At 46.9% G+C, this 17,326-nt stretch overlaps 1 protein-coding gene across 5 annotated transcripts in view; it reads left to right on the top strand.

Moving 5' to 3' along the window:
* The window catches only part of GUCY1A1 (guanylate cyclase 1 soluble subunit alpha 1), a 55,113-nt gene that overhangs the window by 35,275 nt on the left and 2,512 nt on the right, over window positions 1-17,326 (top strand). For all 5 annotated transcript variants that reach the window (XM_074376514.1, XM_074376505.1, XM_074376518.1 and 2 more), the window contains 4 exons: window positions 1,203-1,918; window positions 3,468-3,953; window positions 7,329-7,472; window positions 12,039-12,193. In XM_074376514.1, coding sequence (XP_074232615.1) covers window positions 1,203-1,918; window positions 3,468-3,953; window positions 7,329-7,472; window positions 12,039-12,193 — 1,501 coding nt within the window. The remainder of the gene's footprint in view (window positions 1-1,202; window positions 1,919-3,467; window positions 3,954-7,328; window positions 7,473-12,038; window positions 12,194-17,326) is intronic.

Genomic DNA, 17,326 nt, shown 5'->3' on the forward strand with positions numbered 1-17,326 from the left:
GCAATCATGGGGAAAAAGGAGAGCAGTGATCTCAGTAATACTTGGTTTGAGGGAAACAAGGAGATGGGTAACTGTCACACTGTCCCTTTCAAGGACCATGAGTCCATGGACTAACAGGTTAAATTTTTCTAAAAGTACAAGATATTAAGAATTTAATGATGATGATGATGATGATGATGAAGGCTGGCTCACACTGAGTCCTGCCTCCGAGTCTGGGACTATTTTAGTATAGTCCCCAGCACCACAGCAGTCTGGCAACAGGGCACTCTTGTTTTCCCTGAGTTTCACATGAGAAAAATGTGGTACTCAGAATTTAAAGACTAAAGGAGACTAGAGAAGGAGAAGCTATAGAAATTAAATAGTATGTTCCCAACACACATTCATTCAGTAGCATTTGAACAACAAGAATACTATTTTACTCAGAAAAAAAAATTACTTTATATTATCTCTAAGAAAGAATGACAAAATTGTGTTTCACCACAGGTGATTTCAAAATAATTCCTGTATCTGATGCTTATTTTCTGGGAGGTCCTCTGAGGGGGTACAGTACCCCTTCACCAACATGTACTACAGTTTTTGTTGTTAACAAGGTGGGAGAGCTTCTTCTAAAATGGACTTGATCCTATATTTCCAATTGTTTTTTTTTTAAGCTTGTATTTATTTATTTATTTTTGAAGTCTAGCCAGTTTGCAATGTCGTGTCAGTATCTGGTGGACAGCATAATATTTCAGCCATACAAACACATACATAGATGCGTTTTCATATTTTTTCATTATGGGTTACTGCAAGATATTGAATATAGTTCCCTGTGCTCTACAGAAGAAACTTGTATATATAGTAGTTAACGTCTGCAAATTTCAAACTCCTGATTTATCCCTTCCCACCCCCTTTCCCCTCTGGTAACCATAAGTGTTCTTTTATAGTTAAGTTTCAGGAAGATAAAAAGTCATACATTATACTCAGTTGATCATTCTGTTGTAATCAGTTGATTTGGGATTTGTATTGAGAGTTCTCAGAATTTTGGAGGCTAATCTATGTAGACACTTTGAATATAGGTGGTTAACTTTGGTGGGAACTCTTATGACTAGCAGATACAAGGCAAACTCAATCATCAGATAAAACAATATTAGAAACAGTAGAACCAGCGCCATCTGCCAAGATGACGCGTTTGCTGCGGCAGACAGTGTGCTATGTGCTTTCAGGAGTTCCGGTGGAGATCATCAGAGAGTCCCTGGGTGAAGAGCTTTTTAAAATATGTTACGAGGAGGATGAATACATCCTAGGTGTGGTCGGAGGAACCCTCAAAGATTTCCTGAATAGCTTCAGCACGCTCCTGAAACAGAGCAGCCACTGCCAAGAAGCAGAAAAGCGGGGCGGGATTGAGGACGGGTCCATCCTCTGCCTGGATAAGGACGAGGACTTCCTCAGTGTCTACTACTTCTTCCCCAAGAGAACCACGTCCCTGATTCTGCCCGGCATCATTAAGGCGGCGGCCCACACGCTGTACGAGACCGAGGTGGAGGTGTCCTCCATGCCCCCCTGCTTCCACGCGGAGGGCGGCGACGTCCTGCAGCAGCCCTGCCTGCTCTACTCCGTCCGCGTCACCAGAGCCAGGCCCGCCCCGTCGCCGGCCCCGGGCAAGCCGCCGTCCTCGCTGGTGATCCCCGTGTCGCTCTTCTGCAAGACCTTCCCGTTCCACTTCATGTTTGACAGAGACATGGCGATTCTGCAGTTCGGCAACGGCATCCGGAGGCTGATGAGCAGGAGGGACTTCCAGGCGAAGCCCCGCTTCGAGGAGTACTTCGAGATCCTGACTCCCAAAATCAGCCAGACGTTCAGCGGAATCCTGACCATGCTGAACATGCAGTTCGTGGTGCGAGTGAGGCGGTGGGACAGCTCCGTGAAGAAGGCTTCCAGGGTAAGGAGAACCTAATACTGCTGCTAATACGAAATCAGCGATTTCACCTTTAAAGTATAGGAAGCGAAAAAGGTAAAAAAGAGATGCTTCGCTTCAGATGTCAATTAAACATTTCTGTTTAGAATGATTCTCAAATACTTTTCAGGCTGGATGGAATCAGTTGAAAATAAGATCTTGCTGCATTCATTTCTTGCTTACCTAACCCCTCACTTCACAGATGCACGTCGCATGCAGTCTAGCTTTTAAAATCCTTATGGAGTATTTTATAACTGAAGTAGAAACGTGTTTATATAAAATACATTTTCAATCATCACAAATAGCTGACTTAATTTAGAATAATAAGAGGTATTTTTCGACAGCCAACAAAAACGGCTTCTTTCTTACAGAAGGCAGCCAAATGGATTTTAAATCAGTATTTAATAGACATGGAAAAAAATCAATAATAATGTATTGCATTAATTGTTAGAAAATGTGGGAAAAACTGCTTTGCTTACATCTCATGATAGAGAACCACGGTGATTATTTAGAAAGGACGTTTGTGAAGTGGTAGCTGACGGTACAGGCAGAGCTCACAGAGAGGCTCAGGACACATCTGGCTTTTAGACACGCGTAACCTGGCAGACACACTGTCTGTTCCCACAGGAAGACAGCTTTGCTGCTTTTTTTATCATAAAAATAATATAGCCAAGTGTTTAAAAAATAGGTAATATTTAAAGGTGTTTATTGCAAAATCAAAAAGCATTAATTATATACATTTCTGTTTGAAACAAAAAGTACTATTTGCAACTTATTTTTTTAAATCACTAAACAGTATATTTTGAGCATCTTTCCATGCCATTATATCCCCATCTGTTTCACTTTTTTCCAGGGCTGGGTAATATCTCATTGTACCGTTGTCTTCCATTTTATTTTATTTTATTTTTTATTGAAGTGTAGTTGATTTACAGTGTTAGTTTCAGGTGTACAGCAAAGTGATTCAGTTACACATATACATACATACGTATATTTTCTTTTCAGATTCTTTTCCATTACATGTTATTACAAGAAACTGAGTATAGTTCCCTGTCCTTCACTTTATTTAACTGCCCACTGTGGAAGGACGTCTGGGCGGCTGTCAACCCTTTGCTGTGGTAAACACACACGCGCAGGTCTGTCCCACTCACACGAGTAGACCTTGTGATGCTGGGTGATCGCATGAACCCTCCCCTGGCTTGGGGCTCCCTTGGGGCAGCCCCTTCTGCAGCTGTAGAAACGGAAGCATCAGCCTGCCTCGTAGTGAGAAGGCCCGAAGCAAGTATTTTTTGCATTGCTGATGGAAAATTATGATTTCCATGTAGAGTTTATCCCTAAATATTCTCCAAGTGTCTGCGTGCATCTTAGAACGCATAGTAAATTACATTGTGAGAAAGTGTATCATTTGCTGGCAGCAAGTAGAAAAACATTAAGCTGAAAAACTAAGGGATTATCTCTGTATCCACGTCCTCACTTTGTCTCCAGAAGGTGCTGGAGACCTGAATAAACCGCCACGCGGTTCTCCTTGGCTCCACAGGTCATGGACCTCAAGGGCCAGATGATCTACGTGGTGGAGTCCAGCGCCGTCCTGTTCCTGGGGTCGCCCTGCGTGGACCGGCTGGAGGACTTCACGGGGCGCGGGCTCTACCTGTCGGACATCCCGATCCACAACGCGTTGAGGGACGTGGTCCTGATCGGGGAGCAGGCGCGCGCGCAGGACGGCCTGAAGAAGCGGCTGGGCAAGCTGAAGGCCACGCTGGAGCAGGCACACCAGGCGCTGGAGGAGGAGAAGAGGAAGACGGTGGACCTGCTCTGCTCCATCTTCCCCGGCGAGGTGGCGCAGCAGCTGTGGCAGGGCCAGGTGGTGCAGGCCAAGAAGTTCAGCGACGTCACCATGCTCTTCTCGGACATCGTGGGCTTCACGGCCATCTGCTCCCAGTGCTCGCCGCTGCAGGTCATCACCATGCTCAACGCGCTCTACACGCGCTTCGACCGGCAGTGCGGGGAGCTGGACGTCTACAAGGTAGCGGGGGAGGGAGTCTTCCCTGGGCGGGGGAGCCGCTTTCCCCGCCCGCGCGCCCTGTCAGGTCTGGGTGGGGGGCGGGCCGTCGCGACCTCAGCGCGTGGCTGCCCGCTGTCCAGCCTGGAATCGCTCGGAATCTGTGCAGAAACCGATGATTCCGTGCAAGGACCGCCACCGCGCCCTCCCCAGAGAGTAAGTGGGTGGGGGTGGGGCCCCGGGGAAAAGGGGCGTTTCGAAGTCAGTGAACTGACACTTGACCATGAACACTGAGTAGATTCAGCATGAGACGGACCAAAGTGTAACTCGTCTGGGGAGGATGTATCCTTCCATCTGAATGTTTGGTTTTGTTTATTGGAGGGGGGAGGTAATTAGGTTTGTTTATTTATTTAATGGAGGTACCGGGGATTGAACCCAGGACCTTGTGCCTGATAGGCAGGTGCTCTGCCACTGAGCTCTACCCTCCCTCATCTGTAAAAGCAAAGGAGTGTGAGGAGTATACAAATTGCCTTGTGCCAAGTGAATTCAGTACAGAGTCAGTGTGATACTTTTCATGGCCAGTAACAGACACCAGGCCACCTGCTTAAGGTGTTCTTGTACAGAGGCCAAGGGCAGAGACATCGGGACAGGGAGGTCTGTCTTCAAATCATTTCTTCTACCTTACTTGCCTTGTAAGTGGAGAACGTTAAGTAACCTTTCTCATTTCTAGAGCAGAGAAAATAATATACACCCACAGAATTTGTATCTGTGGTCCATCAGTCAGCAGGGTTTGTTGAGTGCCTTCGAGGTACCAGCCATCATTCTAGGCACTTGGGATGTACAGAGAGCTAATGAAGAGATCTCATGTTCTTCCTGTTTCTTTAGAAGTGAAACTTTTTTTTTTTTTTTTTTTACTGATTTAAAAGTATTTTGCATTATTCTCAATATTGGTGTTGAGAATAAAGCATGCTTCTCATATATGTGGTTTGAATCATCTTTTAATTGGCCACATAAAAATCTGGCATTTCAGAGCTTAAGCCAACATGAAATAAATAGATTATTGAAGAACAAACAAAAATTATTTATGGGAATATATAAGCCCCAATCTAGATGCTCAAAGTAAAACTTTCCTTTTTAAAAATTTCTAACAGGAAATTCCAGGCAGAGCTATGATTCTCTTGGGGGGAAAAAAAAGAGGGCCTTGTATAATTACAGATAAAATAATTGGCTTCAGTTAGGTTCAGCTTGGTGGCCTCTTGTGGAATTTGCTGTATTTATCTGTAGACAGTTTACGCCTTGAGGATGTCTCCTCTCTGGGAACTGTGGTTAGGAAGTCTTACTGTCTTTGGCAGACTGCTATGATTGCCAGCACAAGCAGCCACTTCTAGAAGTTTCACCTTGCTGACACTTTAAAAAACGCGGTCATTCCTCTCAAGTGTTTGGAATCTGTCCTTGCTGCAAGGCTGGAAGCCCCAGAATCCGCTGGTTGGCTCGGCATCCGGAGCGGGTGCGTCTGTCTGTCCGCATCTCACCTCCTCTGCTCTCTGACTTTGCAGAACACCTGGAGCGGTTGTAGGTAAACAAGGATGGGTCTTGACCTTGGAATAAGCAAACTCAAGATACAAGGAATGTTCACCATAGGCTGACCTGTGGGGGTGATGGCTTCCAGGAGCAGTCAGTTTCTTGTTTCTTCCAGTACCTGGTGGTACCGGGACTTTGTTCCGTTTCATTTTTTTTTCTGTCTTTCAATCTTTTGGTCATTTTTTCTGCTTATTTCCGTATTTACATATCTGTTGTTTTAGCAAATACCTACCGGTCGTCCAGCATTTGCCCACATGGTGGGTACAGTCCCTGTGAGGGGGGTTCACATGTCCACATGTCAGGGGAGGGGCGGCACCTGGATAGGGGCACAGGACAGTTTCCTGTGACATGGTGGACATGCGATTCCTCTCCGGTGTGTGTGGGGGGGTACAGCAGCACAGGGAACAGACTCCCAGCACCACGGAGGGGTGAGGGCGCCCCTCTCCTGACTAGTTCCACCCACTGAGCACCTGTGATGTGTCAGCTGTTGTGCTGAGCGCTCCTTCCGTCTGCACTGGAGGAAAAGCTTCTGGAGGCACTGCTGCCTGGTTCCTCCATGGGTGGCTGTTCTGGGCACGGGGGAGACAGGAGGTGATAAGCAGAGAGCTTGCGCTTCACGGGGCAAAGAAGGACAGAGAACAAGTGTGTAAGGTTACAGTGTTCCCGTCGCTGGGCTGCTCTGGCGGGGAAATGGGGCAGGTGTCGGGGGAGACAGCGGAAGGTCAGGGGCGAGCACTGTTCACAGACGCCGTTGGCCTGGGGAAGTGAGGGACCAGGAGGGGTGCTCCCGGCAGAGGGAGGGGAGAGCAGGTGGGGGCACGTGTGGTACGTTTGAGGGACAATCAGAGATGCTGGGACAGAGGGAACAAGAGGGAGGATCAGGAGGCCGAGTCAGGGAGCAGCAGAAAGGCGGGCAAGAACTTCAGGGCATTTTAACGGCTGCAGCATTTATTCCAAGTGAAATAGGGAATCGCCAACTTAGCCTCCCTTTCTCACCTCCATCTTTCCATACTGGGGGCTTAGGATAAGAGTGGCGATGTGATCTGATAAGTTACAGTAAATATTTAGAGGGGAAGAAAATCTCACCTGTCACTATTCGGTGGCCTATTTGTGGGTTTAAATTAACCATTAGCTTTGTACTTAGAGTCCCAGATAAAAATCGCTGGTAACATGACATAATACTAATGTACATGAATTTGTGTAACAGCTTGACTTCCAGTAGCTTTCCAAACACCATGGTTTCTGCCTCCTGGTTTGACATTTTGGTTTCCATACTTTGTGATTAATACTCATGTAAACAATTTATCATGGCTGTGAGGACCCCCCAAAATCCTTTTGAAAACCTCTAACCTTGTTAACCTTGCACATCTTTACTAAATTTATCTGACATTGACTGAGTAGTGGCTTTGTTCAAAACACTGTATTTTATGCTGAGATGCTGTAAAATCATCCAATAACTTTAAGCAATTTATTATTAATCCAAAGTACATCATTTGTTTCTACAAAGCCATTTTACATGGCGGGGAAAGAAAGGTGAAATGGCATGGTGAGTGAGTGGCAGGTCTGGGAGCTGGAACCCCTCCTGATCCTGAGTTCATGGGGCTGTGGTCCCTCTCAGCGCAGCCCATGATGCAAGGCTCAGAGACCTGTGACTTTCCTGAAGAGGAAAGCCTGTTCTTGGAGGATATGATTTACTCTGATGTTCCATTGGCCCGAACCCTGAGATTTCTGCTGTGTGCTTCTGAGTGCCCGCTCTCTGATGTGCACGGTGGTGCTTCCCAAGTGCCTGTTTTAACGTGGAAAATCTCTCATGTGCAGGTGGAGACCATTGGCGACGCGTACTGTGTGGCTGGGGGGTTACACAAAGAAAGCGACACTCACGCCGTCCAGATCGCGCTGATGGCCCTGAAGATGATGGAGCTCTCTGACGAAGTCATGTCGCCCCACGGGGAGCCCATCAAGGTGAGGCAGCCTCGTCCTGTCGTGAGAGTCCACGTGGTTGGTCAGTGATCAGACGGGCGGTGCCCAGCGCGGGCTTGGTGGCAGAGAGCAGCGTCTCCGGCTAGGTCAAGCAGGAAGGTGTTTACCACGTGGTATTTAGTGGCTTACAGAATCGCGGAGAGGACCAAGAGTCTGTCTACACCTCGCTCGCTCAAAAAATGGGTCCCAGAGTGACACTTCAGAACCACTGCTTTCTCTGTGATCTGGTAGCTGGCTCCACAGCTCCACAGCCACAGTAGGGAAACCCTTGTGCTCAGAAGGTTGCTGTCTGTGCTGCTGGTTTCCAGGACAGAAGGGCCTCTCCTATGATTTCAACCAGCAACACAGAGATCCTGCATCATGACTCTCACAAGATGAGTGACTGGAGTATGGGCTGCCTCTAAGCTTGCGAGAGAAAACCCAGAGGCTTCCGCAGCTGGGCTCACATGTGTAACCAGCGGAAGGGCAGGCACGGCAGAAATCTAGCTCCCAGATATCACACAGGGTATCTGAGTCTCCAACCCTGAGTACATGCAGCAGCCTCGAGGGAGTTGGGAAAATATAGTTTTTAGTTTTCCAATCCCAGCAGGGGAGGAATCACAGTAGGACAGAGGTGACTGCTAACCCAGTGTTTTCTAGGGCACATAAAATTCCACAATTTCTAGATGAGCCGGATCCCAGAATAATGGTGTCTCCTGCAGACGAGAAAGTCAAACTCACATGCCGGCCGTTGGTCTGCTAGGTATTACATGTGCAGAGTATTTCGATCCGTCCCACATGTAGTGAATCTGCCACTTAATTTTTATAGCGTAGCCTCTATTGATAAACCTTCAGAAATGGGCCTTGGGAGTGATGTGGAATCCTATCTGGGGTGCTGTAAAACATAGAGAAGAAGGGAAAATGAGACGTTTAGTCCTGGTGCTCTCCAGTGTTAGTAGAAGCCACGTGTTTGAGCCTTCAGGACTGGTTTCTAAGTCAGCTGTCGTCCCACTGTGTGCTGATGTGTGACACACTCCCCTGCATTTCGAGGTCTGCGACCGCAGGCCTATCACTGTGCACTGATTCTGTGCTTTGGAATTTGGATGAAGCCCAGCGGGGATGCCTTTTCATTCCTCACGAGACCTGGTACCCGGGCTGACAGCAGTCAGATGGGTGAGGCCATGTGGCATGGCTGGATGGTACCCCTTGGACCAGGGACCCCTTCCAAGGTGCCTGCTTCACTCACCTGCCTGGGGCCAGAGCTAGGGGTGGCTGAGGACGGGCTCAGCTGGACTGTCGGCCTAGGTCCTTACACGTGTGCTCAGGCCCTGCAACCTCAGAGCAGTCACACTCCTTACCTGGTGACTCACGTCCCAGGGAACCAGGTTGGTGTCAGCCACACGATCTTTTATGACCTCGCCTAGGAGATACCCAGTGACACGTCCATTATATTCTGTTGGTCAGAGCAGTCACACACTTGCCCAACAGGAAGAGTGTGAAATAATTCTCAACTGTTTTAAAAGCATCACAGCATCTGACTTGTCCAGATGCTTAATTTCTGTAATTTTTTTAGAGGAGAATTATGTTCGTTTGTTTGTTTTTTGGTGAGGAGACTCATAACATCAAAGTAAATGCTTAAAGTATCCAGATTAAGAATCAAGCCAGGGATTTCCACATAAATGGGTTTCGTTACTAAGATGTGTACGTTTGGGGCAGGGGGATTAGTGACATGATTTTTGATGTTTGCAGAAATGTACTTTTAGAGTTTGGCAATTGCAAGAATTATTCATAGCGAGTTTCCGAGATAATTACCTGGGTGATAATAGTTCAGCTTTACTGACCTGTAAAGGGAGACGTTAAACATACCTTTTTAAAATTTTTATTTATTGTCATATTATTTAATTATTTTATTTTGTCGGGGGGGGGCAGGTAAAATTAAGTGTATTTTTAGAGGGAGTACTGGGGATTGAACCCAGGACCTTGTGCATGCTAAGCATGCGCTCTACCACTTGAGCTATACCCTTTCCCCACTAAATACACCTTTTTATTTGTTCTGCCCTGCAGTCCTAGGGCATCTCTGAGATCCTTGGGGGGCTGTCCCTGACATGTCACAGAGACAGAAGTGCAGAGTACTTTTAGGAGAGAGAGAAACACTAATGTGTATTGTGGGGAGCAGATTGTGACTTAAATGTTGTCTTCTTTAAAATCTTTATAACAACATTAAAAGAGGAACCCACAGTTCAGACGAGAGTAGCCACGTCCCTCCTGAATCCAGACTTGGGGCCGTGTGTTTCCAGGTTCAAAGCCCAGCCTTTCACTACTTTTTACCCTCCTGCCCCATGGAATGGAGTCAAGGTGAAAGACTAGGAAATATTTCCGTTTTTTCTTTTCAAACTCTGGTTTCCCAGCCTGTCATCTGTACAGACCATCTGCCCACTTACTCCGGCTGATCCCTCACTCACATCCCCCCTGAGGCTTAGAAACCCCCGGGGGGACTCGTGCTGGAGACCAGGGGGCGAGGACAGCAGAGCGAGTCAGGGAGCTTGGAAAGGCACTCGGGGCCCTCCTCCCGTTCCCTAAAGCCTGCCATGAGGAGGGGGTTACGTCGAAAGTGGCCCCCAAGTGGGAGGTACTCCCAGCAAGTGTCCATTCGAGGCATGATGTGTATCTTAAACGTTGTACCATTTTCATGCTTGTAAATCTGAATGGTTCCCTGACAAGAACACTTTGAGTTGAGAGTGAACCTCAAGACTGGGAAAGGATGGCGGGGTGGGGATGAGAGGAACCAGAGGGGCACTGGCTTTATCTGCATTGTTGTTCATATGTTTACAAGGAGGATGTATTTCTATATTAATCATGCAGTAGAAACATTAAAATTTTATGACAAATTTGTCAAATTCAAAGGTGGAATAGCTAAGTGTGAAGAGAGAAGCTGGTGCCAAAGAGAGTAAAATCTAAAATTGTGCCAGATGTTTATAAGCAGAAGACAGCCTCGGGTCATCATTCTTGTTCATTTGTTTCTATTGTTTGTTGTATTGTTTACATGTAAAACCATATTCTCCTAAGGAAGAAGCCAGATGTCATAAAACAGCTGTGTTTTTGTGCTTGGCGTAAAGCTTTGGTGAAGGAGGGAGATGGAAATTATCCAATCCTGCGCTTTATAGACGAGGAAAGAGCGCTAGGGAAATGAAGGAACGTACAGACAGTCAGACTCACAGATGCAGAGAACAAGTCAGTGCCCGCCAGAGGGAAGGGGTGACGGGGGAGAAGTTGGGGTAGGCGGGTAAGAGGCCCAAACCACTAGGTATGAAATATAAGTAAGTTACAGGGATGTGATGCACAGCACAGGAAATAGCTAATGTTCTATAAGGACTGTAGGTGGAGTACAGAATATAAACTATTGAATAGCTATGCTGTACACCTGAAACTCATATAACATTGTAAGTCAAGTGTACTTCCACTTAAAAAAAGGCAGACTGCTGGTTATTCCTAATACAACTCTCCTGATTCACTGCCTAGTGCTTCTGTTGGAAAGTTTCGCAGAATTCATGATTTGACATGTTACAAGCAAATGATTCTCAAAAGTTTCTAGAAGAGCTCTGAAATCAACTGAAAAACTAAGGAGACTGCAGTTTTCGGATTTCTAAATTATATCTAAGCTCCTGAGTACTTAGCCTTTGTTCAAAATACGCATCTCTAATAAGACTTTAAAAAAATGGTCAACTGAACATGGAACTCGGAAATAATGCACATGGTGTCCGATTGTTGTTTAAAACGTCCCGCTTTCACTTGCTTTGTTGTAGCAGGAATTTAGCAGCTAGTGCATCCTCTGGGATCCTCAAGCGCTCAGATCTTCTAGGAGATCCCGGTTGAAAACAGTCCGCCTTGATTGCTCTGCAGATCGTTGATAACTTCCAGGATCCCTACACCGCAGTGTATCCTGGCTGCCTCTCGCACCCAGACCCGGCCCGACTGTGCTTTCCGTGGGTCTGGACTTTCTTAGCTCACATGTACACAGTCACTGAAGGCCAGGCCTCGGCAACCCCAGCTTTCTGCTGCTTCCTGAAATATTACAATACGCTTTCTCCGCTTGTTGGTCATTTAAATAGGGAGGAAGTTTGGCATAAAGTTCTTTGAAAGCAAGATACCTAAGAGCCCCGTTCTCTGTATCCCCAGAGCTAGCTCGTTACCCGCCTCTGACAGTGTTTCAGGAATAACTTCTGGGCTCCAGAAGTCTTGTCTCCCTCACCTGAGGAACAGAAGAGTTTACAGAAACGGTCCATGGACGCGGTGTCTGGTTGCTATGGTGACTGTGATGGGTGTGTGGGATTTTGGTTCAGATGCTGAAGACAGTGGAGAGAAAGCTGCCCTGGGTAACAGCCCTAAGGACATACATGGAGAAGGGTTACAGGTGTGACTGACCCTCACTAGTCGCTGCTGATCGGAAGTGAGGAGGAGCGGAGGTGCGAGCGAGGAGTCAGTCAGTCAGACAGGGCACTCACACAGCTGCGACGAGGGGGCGTTGTGTTACCAGTGACCAGGAACACTGTGCTCCTTTTTTGCTTTCAGATGCGAATTGGACTGCATTCCGGGTCAGTTTTTGCTGGAGTTGTTGGGGTTAAAATGCCCCGTTACTGTCTCTTCGGGAACAATGTCACCTTGGCGAACAAATTCGAGTCGTGCAGTGTGCCGCGGAAAATCAACGTGAGCCCCACCACGTACAGGTACTGCAGCCCCCAGCGCCCGAGGTCTGCTCATCTCATTTACCTCCGCTTGTCCCTGTCCCATCGGTTTGTTTCACTCTTCGTACCTTCCTCTCGCTTAGGTAACCTTAAAGGAAAAGAGAAGCAGTAACTCTTATCATCCTGGCTTTAACCTTCTGTCAACTATTCATTTGCCTCGGGAGAACGCCTCTCCTGAGGTGTCTGTCGCCAGGCTGTGACCCCTGATGCGCATCCTGCCTTCCCCGTTTCAAGGCGTGTTACTTCTCACACTGCCCGGACAGGTGTCCTGCAGTACAACTCTGGCACTCACTTCCCAGAGTTAGCACCCACCCGTTAGAGGGCGTGGTCCCCCACAAGAATGCCCTTAATTCAGGTGCCTGCTGTGGAAACTTTGGTTTTAAAAATCCAACTGTCATGGAAATCCTTGAAGGGCAAAAAAACTGTTCCAGATCGATATGGTCACTGACTTACCTCAGGCAAGTTCACCTTTCTGTTCTCAGAGGTGACAGTCCTAGAGCATCTTCTTTCTCATTAAAGCCCCAACCACCTTTCCTGTCCTTTCCTGTCCGGCCCCGACTGTAAGTTGAAGATCTCACTTTCTATTCCTCAGCAAAAAGAGATTACCATCTGCTAAGAACCACGCCACCTTCACCCTCAGATCCCATAGACAGAGCTGCCTGCACTGTCTTAGGTCCTGGTACCTGTTACGGGGGCTGCGGCCCCCTGGTTTTGCTCCAAGTACCATTTCCTCTCACCTCCTTGAAAACCTGTTCTCTTGAAAGTATCAGCCTTCTCCATGACCAGTTTCTCCAATGAAATGATTATTCCCATCAAACTACGGACGCATCTGACTATTACACCTCCTTAAAGACGGTGTCTTCCTTGTCTCCAACTCTGTCTCAGGCATCTCCCTATGTGCCCACTCCTTTCCCAGCAAAACTCCTTCTAAGGTTTGTCTACGCTCAGTGCTTCTCCTTGCTCACCCTCATTCCCTCTTCTGTGCACCCCACTCGGAGGTCCCTACACTTCACTGACATGGTTCCTACCAGGATCATCCATGTTCCTTGCTGAAATCTGGGCAGTTCTCTGTTCCCATCTTCCTCAGCATCTCGGAATCTGTTGACTTGATGTGAAGTTCCCTCCTGCAAACATTTTCTTCTCTGGGCTTTCGTGACCACTTCACCTGGTTTCCTAGTTACCCCGTGGCTGCACCTTCTCGGTGTCTCCTGTTGGTTCTCTGTCCACACTAGACCTTTGAAGGTTGTGCTGTCGAGAGCTCAGTCCCTGTTCTACCTGGGTCCTAACTTTTTGATGGTTCAGTTTTTATCTCTAGCCCATTCTGTAATTCTCCACTGAGTTTCAGACTCATATTTTCTGTTCTGTCCTTGTGCTCTGGTGACTAATTGATGAGTTACAATCAATGTGACCATGTTAGAACAAGTGATTCCCACACTCACCCTGACAGAATCTACTTCCCACCAGCCAAACTTCATCCGTCTCCAGCATCAGTCTCAGACGGTAAACCTCGGCGCCATCATCCCTTCCTCCATGTCACGTCCAACCCCCTCCACTTACAACTGATACCCTGCATGCAGCTTTTCCCACCTCCCTCGGTGCCACACCCAAGCCACCCTTCGCTCTCCAGCCTAAGCCTCTCAGCCTCACCTCAGTCTGAGCCCCGCTTGCTTCCTCAGAAGCCTCGTCCCCGCCGTTCACCCTCCACCCAAGAGCCAGGGGAGCTTCCTAAAGGATGTCAGATCTCGTCAACCCCGCAGTAATAGCCCTCCAATGGCGTCCCATTGCCACCAGAATGAAATTAAACCTGTAACCACAGACCGAAGAGTCTGCTTTGATCAGGATCCCGCGACCCTCTGATGTCCTGCAACCCTGGCCTTAGTTTTCCCATCAGACTTGGTAAACCGGTTCCTGAATCAGAGATACTTGCTGTCTCTTTACCTGTTTCCCTTTGTCACCCTCTCCACTCGTACCTGAGTCGAAATGGTTCGTCAAGTCAGAGCAAGTTCAGAATCCCGTGAGACGTTGTACAAATACTAAAGGGAATTCTTTCTCTGGACAGCTTTATGGGTAATACGCTGAATCCTGGGATGGCATTTCTCAGTAACATGACATTAGGAAGCGTCACTCCCCTCATACTTTTTTGATGTTGCCGAGTCCAAACTCGTTCTGCTCACTGCACGGCAGGCCAGTAAATTAGGAGACAAGGTGTTGGGGCAAGGAATAGCGACTTCATTCAGAAAGCCGGCAGACCGAGAGGATGGCAGACTAGTGTCTTGCAGAACCATCCTGCTACAGCCAGAATATGGGCTCCTTTTATTAAAAAAACAAAAACAAAAACAAAAGCAAAAAAACGGGAAGGGGTGTGGTTGGTTGTTGGAAACCTCTTGGTGTGGGAATTCTTTGTTCCTGCAGCCATCCTGGGGGGGGTCAGGCCATGGTGCTCCTGCAAAACCTCCAGCAAAACAAAGGCCACCCTCTATTCTGCAACTTGTTATCCTTATATAAGTGTAGAAAGTGTTAATACCCTGAAAGGTCAGAGCCTTGAGAACATGCTCTCCTGTTTACCAGACAGACTAAAGGCAACATTCTTTTACAAAAGGTGCCGAGCTAGCAAGACTAAACCCAGAAAAAAGGGCTCAGTGGTTAAAATCAAAGGAACAGGTCCAATAGAGTCAGATCTGTTCTGCTCTGTTACAGTGAGACACGTGTAAATTTAGGACGGGTACCCACACCAAAAAATACCCAGACCTTCAAAGTCCACGTCCAAATTCTCATCGGTAATTTAGAACATAGCAGGTGTAATGACAGCTACACATTCCTTTCTTTTCAGTGTCATGAGGGGTTTTAGTTTAGGGGACAGTTTTCTGCATTTTTGTTACTGAGGGACGGAAAACTCACAAGAGACTAGGTTCTATGTTGCGTGAGTTTCGAGTCAGTGGGTTAACGAGAGGTTTGGGTGGTGAGCGATCAGGAGAGACAACATTGGCAGGTGGAGGTGTAAATGGAGGCTGCCTGGTGGGCGGGGGGGGGGGGCGCTGACCTAGAACTCCTCTCTCTGAGGACATAGCCCCCAGAGGCAGGGCGTGGATTCCTTAGGGGAACAAGGAGAATGAAGGGCCCATAGGAGAGCAGGTGCAGGCGTTTGGGGAAAATGGTGCCCGGTCATGAGCGGGTAAGGAGAAACCGCCCCACCACACGTGAGCATTTGCACCGGGATTGCCGTCAGGCTTTTGTCGAAATGGTTTCATTTTTCTGACCTGTGTCTCTTCCAAATCCGCATCTTCTTTAGAAGCTGATTTAATGAACATTTCTAACTCCGTGACACTCCAGTTATGTTTAAAAGCACAGGCTTTGTGGTGAAGGGTGTAGCTGAGTGGTAGAGTGCCTGCTTAGCATGCGTGAGGTGCTGTGTTCAACCCCCAGTGCCTCCACTAAAAATAAATGAACCTAATTATCCCCACCTACTCTCACCAAAATACAAGAGTTAAATAATACAATGGCAAATAAATAAATATTTTTAAAAATTAAAAAATAAAAGCATGGGATTTATAGTCAGAAGTGTGTCCTGCAATGTGAAATACAGGGCTTACCAGATGTGCAGTTCCAAGCAAGGCATTTAATAAATTCAGAGGGTAGTTTTAAAGCCACTGGTAAGATCTCCAGGTAGAAAAATAAAACCAGAGAAAAATAGATGCCCACTCAGCCTTTCTGCATCCTTTTGCAACTTGCCTTGAATCCACCCGATATTATGGTTTTGAGATTTTTTTTTTCTTAATGAAATGTAAATCTTATTTATTTATTTAAACTATTCTGAGTGCAGTGGTATGCTGGGAAGGCAGCTTTGGGGAGTGAAGTGGATAATCTCCAATTTCTCGCGTTTACCGATTTTTAAAGTGTAGATACACTCACCATGGCAGGTTACAGGCTCCCGATGGTTTTTGTGGCTTGACAGATTACCAGTGTTTGACAGTTGTCACGGGCCATATGAGACAAATCCAGCAAGTCACATGTGCATGCCAGGTAAGGTGTATTCCAGGGTATAAATAAGACTGTCTTCAGTCCATGCTTACTGGAGGATATCCGGCTATTAGTTGTTACAAAACATGATTGGGTAAATATACATACGTCTCTAGATAATACACCTATAAATGGTGTCCCAGGTCCTGGGCTGTCCCCAGTTTCAGCTTTACCAGCCATCAGTTAGCTGTCCGAACAGGTTTTACCAGCCTGCACTCCACCGTCTGAGTTCTGTTTCCCAGTGCCTGCTGTTGTCAGACTTACTAATTGTTCCCCTGTGATGGGTGTTATGTGGTATCCAATTGATGCTTTTAATAAGGCTTGTTTAATCAATGTATTTAATCTTCATTACTTCCCTAAGAGACGGTACGTATTATTGTCATCCCCATTTTAAAGGCTAGAAAGCTGACATCTCTATTCAAACTTAGATCCACCAGATGTTGAAGCTTATACTTCCAATATTGTGGAATTCTGTAATTTTTCATTATATGTTACCAAGTACTGTGCCTTGTAAATAATAGGTACTCTAAGATGCCTATGAATCCAGGACTAAAACGTCCTTTTGTTAGTTTTATTATTTTGCAGGGTACACATTTTGCTGGCGCACAGATAAAAATTAGTCCATCGAATACTCACGTGTTGTACGCTACTCGAGTTCTGTAATTCCTGAGACCTGCGTTCCCACCCAGCAGTTTTGTCTGGACCAGGGAGGGTGTCATGGTTCCGACCTCAAACGTAGCAGCATCACTCTTGTCACTGAGACGTGACCCTGCAGACTGGGGAGGGGATGCCCACGCCCTGACTGGGAAGATATGATGGGCGATTTTCTGCCGAGGGAGGTCTCAAGCCCATTTCTTCCATGGCCTGAGTAATAGGTCAGAGAGATGCTTATTAAGTTTGCATCTGACAGAGAGCGAGAGAGCAGGGAGAGGAACCAGAAATGTAATCAGTGTGGTTAGACTTTAAAATGAGTTTATCATAGTGGACAAATGCAGCCGGTAATTAAAGCTGGTCAAAGGTCTGAACTGAAGACATTTAATTCTTAAGAAGAATTTGAGAAGAAAATTATTGCAAATGTCAGATAGTAGAGTGTTGCAT

This window comes from Camelus bactrianus, chromosome 2 (genome assembly GCF_048773025.1).
Source record: "Camelus bactrianus isolate YW-2024 breed Bactrian camel chromosome 2, ASM4877302v1, whole genome shotgun sequence".
Taxonomy (NCBI): domain Eukaryota; kingdom Metazoa; phylum Chordata; class Mammalia; order Artiodactyla; family Camelidae; genus Camelus; species Camelus bactrianus.